The 4,694-nt window shown below is 38.3% G+C and overlaps 1 protein-coding gene across 1 annotated transcript; it reads left to right on the top strand.

Moving 5' to 3' along the window:
* Positions 1 to 360: 360 nt before the first annotated feature.
* Positions 361 to 1,484, top strand: LOC121965175 (40S ribosomal protein S23-like; the record flags this gene model as incomplete). Its single annotated transcript, XM_042515334.1, has 3 exons — positions 361 to 568; positions 856 to 976; positions 1,296 to 1,484. Coding segments are annotated over 3 exons (476 nt in total), but the record flags the coding sequence as incomplete, so codon positions are not given.
* Between the last annotated feature and the right edge of the window lie 3,210 nt (positions 1,485 to 4,694).

Below are 4,694 nucleotides of genomic sequence, written 5' to 3'. Positions count from 1 at the left end.
TGTGTGTCAAAGGACTTTAGGCTGATAAGTGAAAATTAGGTCTTAAAGAAAGCAGATAGTTTTCAATCACAGTCCAGGTGTCTGCATTTTACTCCCTATTCAGGAACTTGCTTGTGTGGACTTTTAGGTCTCTTTAAGTTTGAATTTAATAAATTCGAGCTGGAGAGCTGTAAAAAAAATTATCTTTTTTCTTCAAATTTCTGTAGGCAGTTTATGGAAATATGGTTACTAAAATAAACCTAAATGAAGTGGTTGGTGCTGTTTATTTGATGCACCAGCCCATCAAGTTGTTCTCCTTCACAGGATAGCGATGTTGATTTGATTTTACATTTAAACCACCAATCTGAGGATAACGTTAAGAAACTGGATTCACTCTAACATGGTTTCCTGCTGGTCTTTGTCTTCCAGGAAAGTGTCGTGGTCTGCGCACAGCCAGGAAGCTCCGTAACCATCGCCGTGAGCAGAAATGGCACGATAAACAGTACAAGAAGGCCCATCTGGGCACTGCCCTGAAGGCTAACCCCTTCGGAGGAGCCTCCCACGCCAAAGGCATCGTCCTTGAGAAAGTGTGAGTACCATGACGCTTACAGAACAGCAGACAAGCAAAGGTGGAGTGATGTCTCACTGCAAAACACTGGTGCTGATGCAAAGAGAGTTTATGTGCTATATTTAGGCTTTCGACCGCCTTGATGGTTTTGTTAAAAGTTTGCTAACTTGAAAGCTAAGAGTGTTTTTTTTCTGTTGAGTAATGCAATGATTTTTTTGTTAGTCCTATTTTGCCTGATGTTTCCTTATAGGTGATTAATTCAGGTTTCATGATGAGTCTTTAAACGGTTTTGTGTTTTCTGTCTGCAGTGGTGTTGAGGCTAAGCAGCCCAACTCTGCCATCAGGAAGTGTGTGAGAGTTCAGCTCATCAAGAACGGCAAGAAGATCACCGCCTTCGTCCCCAACGACGGTTGCCTCAACTTCATCGAGGTACGCACCCACCCGTTATACACCCTCGAATACGAGCCAAACAAGCAGTTGTAATGCAGTCAGTGATTTTCGCTGAATCTGCAGCAGAAACATCAAGCTAGAGAAAGATGTTTTCCCTAATTTCATTCCCTGCTTCAAAGCAGCCAGACATAAGTTTGATTTCTGACTTCAGAGCTTTCACAAAAATGTCTCGATGTAGTTTATTGTCTGTGTTGTGTGTCTACTGTTTCCAAAATTCCTTTAAGAGCTACAGCTGACTGACTTTTTGTATTCATATCGAGATTTGTTGACTGACCTGCGCTTCTCTCCGATGCTGCAGGAGAACGACGAGGTTCTGGTGGCAGGATTCGGACGTAAAGGTCACGCCGTCGGTGACATTCCTGGAGTTCGTTTTAAGGTGGTCAAGGTGGCCAACGTGTCCCTGCTGGCTCTCTACAAAGGCAAGAAGGAGAGACCCAGGTCATAAACAGTTGATGCAGAAAATAAAATAAACACATTTTCAAATACAGTTTTTGTTTTATGTTGTCTTTTGTCACTCGTAACTTTTAGAGGGACTTTAAAGCATGACAGTCAGGCCCAAACAGTTACCGATTGTACGTGCTGACTATCAGCAAACAGGGCTACACACACTGTAACAAGTTCTCTTCTTCAGTCATCTGAGAAAATATATTTAATCCTTAGGGCCCACTTTAATATTACACACACTGGAATTAAAATGCGCCTTTTGAGAGAAAGCTTTAAAAAAATATACATTTATATTATTACTTTTAGAATTTTGTCTGTTTTCATGCATATGGCATACATTTTGGCAAGACTGTGTATTTTGTTTAATCTTGTAATTTTCAGCTCAGCTCCTATAATAAGTCTCAAATACACTGTAAACAAAACAGTTCAAACAGCAACTTTTGAACCCTCAGCGGGCATCATTCTGGGCCTTTGCCTTGGAATCACTGACATACCCCAGACTGTGACAAAAAAGTGTTTTTTATCATCAAACATAGTGGCATCATGACAAAAATCTGGCATTTAAAGGGTTAAAGTTATGAAAATGAATGAATATTTGATATGAATGATTAGGACTGATGTTAAAAAATAAACTCAAAGTAAAAATTATATAAACGTATAATATTTTATACAGACGGATTTGAAAAGTGCATTTTGTTTGCAGAACAATATGAATTTGAGTATTTGACATTAAAAAAAATATGTTGCTGCTAATCACTGACATAACCCAGACTGTAATAATCAAAATTAATAATAATCTACTTTGTATGTATTACATCTAAGATTATTCATTTCTTGTATTGTTTTTTGTTTTTCATCTAAAAACATAATGGCATCATGACATTTAAAGGGTTCTGAAAATTCATGAATATTTGATATTTATGATTAGGACTGATGCTGATTAAAAATAAACTCAATAAAATTAGAAGATAATATTTATGTATAATATTTTTTTAAGCTTGGCTTTGAACAGCGCATACTGGGTGCAGCTGTAAGGGTTAAACACGAAGACTTTGAGGCCGCGGATTTGGCAGCTGCTCTACTTCCTGAGCCACAAACCTCAATAATCATCAGAGTAATCAGTGAAAATAACCTGCGTTTGCAGGCTGCTCCGTCTTTACTGACAGATTAAAGGTGGTGATTCACACTTTAATCCAGCTGCGGTCTCTCCTGCAGCGTCACGCTGACTGACTGCTGATCAGCTGATGATCTGGGGGGCAAATATAGTAAACTTTGCTGCAGGAGGTAAATATAGTCGCAGGTATCAGATCTCTTGTCCCCCTCAGCCAGAGTGCTGCAGCTAAACAGCTGAAACATGAAGATCTGGAGCTCTCATGAACCTCAACTTTTATCCCTGAAGAATTGACGTTTTAACGACAGTAATCAGACGCGTTAATGTTGTGGGTGAAGCACGCGGATTTGCGGACAGGCAGCTCTGATATTTAAAGACTGGTCTCGTTGACTGAACCTGTGCAGACACGCAGCTCTGGTTTCAGTCACAGGTCAGAGAGATCTCCTCCTGCAGCAACAACAACAGATCCTCTGAAAATCTGCAGGGACTGCGCAGACGAGCAGAGGGAACCACGACAACCAGCAAAACCACAAGGTAAAAAAACACAGTGACGTCCGTCAGAAACCTCCAGAGTCAAATCTATTTTCAGACACAAACAGTGGAATTTAACAAAGTGCGTTTACTCAAATACCTGAACTAAAGTGTAGATTTAAGGTACTTGTACTTCACCTGGGTGTGTACATTTTCTGCTATTTTAACTTCACAACATTTCAGAGGGAAATGCTGTTATTTTTACTCCATTACATTTATTTGATTAGTTACTCTGGAAATTCACAAGCTAGATCATCCAGATATCAGCTGCAATGTTAAAGTGATGAGTGTCAATAATTATAATTAGATAATATAAAACATATGATAATGGCCTATTGTGCATAATGAGTACTTTTATTATTTACATTTTAAGTATATTTTGATGCGAATTCTTTTGTACTTTCACTGAAGTAAAAAAATGTATAAAAATGTAAAAAATGTCATATTTTACTTAAAAGACTTGAATACGTCTTCCACCTCTGGAAACAAACAGAAAAGGAGAAATGTCCTCTTAATTTGTCTCTCTACTTATCACTTTACAGCCAATGTTTTTTTTTATTTCCCATACAGTATTTGTGAATTTTAACTCCAGTTTGGTTAAAGTTAGGTCATTTTGTTATTGTTTATAACACTGTCACAGCTTCCTCAGACTTGAACATTTCGTTCTGGTTTTCCTGGTTTAGTTCCAATTAAGGGAAAATGTAATCCCATTACATACAATGATTTTATGTAAATTTACAAAAATTAAAAAAAAATAATCTGTATTTGAGAGCAGAGGTGAACAGGACAGCTGGATGGACATGGACGTTTTAATTGGACTATAATAACCGTAACCCACAGAAGACAATCCACAAACGTGTTCGATGATCCACAAATATCTCAAACACAAACATGTTTTATAACCACGTTTAAAATCTGGAACCAGAGTGGGAGCTGTCTGTTTTTGGACTTCAGCTCAGCTATCACACACAGTTTCAAAGCTCAGGTGTCCACATACTTATGGCCATCTGCTGTAAACGGTGTGTTACAGATCAAACATGAACTAACTGTGACCTGCTGATTAGACACAAGTTCAGTGAAATTGGCCTTTTTGCACAGGACCCTCTACGTGGACAACATGGAGATTGTGCGATGTGGGACGGAGGACGAGGACGATGAAGAAGACGCAGCGACTCAGTACATGATTCAACAGAGTCTGCTGGACAGCAACAAACAGAAGGAAACCCAGCGAGACTCCAAAACACCCGACAGCAGGAGGTCAGTGTGACAGACACAAAGGTCACGACATTTCTCTCAGATTCTCCGTTTGTTTGGTGAAATTCAGGCAGATCTGAGATCAGTCTAAAGGCTCAGTTATATAATCTGTTGGAAAAAAACACAAAACCAATATTTCTGTTACTTCTTTGAACTAATTCTAGCTTCTATTAATTTCTATCACATATTACTGCTGTTCTTGCTTAAAAATGTGTTTTATGCTTTTTATGGGCTTTTACAGTTTTGACTTTTCTTGTTTAATATTTCTTTTATATTTGTTTTATTTGTTTTCACCTCTGGCCTGCAACTTATTTCCAAAATTATGGTATCCATCTGCTGTATAATGATTTCATTTTA

This window comes from Plectropomus leopardus, unplaced genomic scaffold (assembly GCF_008729295.1).
Source record: "Plectropomus leopardus isolate mb unplaced genomic scaffold, YSFRI_Pleo_2.0 unplaced_scaffold18903, whole genome shotgun sequence".
Lineage (NCBI taxonomy): Eukaryota > Metazoa > Chordata > Actinopteri > Perciformes > Serranidae > Plectropomus > Plectropomus leopardus.
Note: the sequence above shows the minus strand (reverse complement) of the source record. Positions and strands in the feature narration are given on the sequence as shown.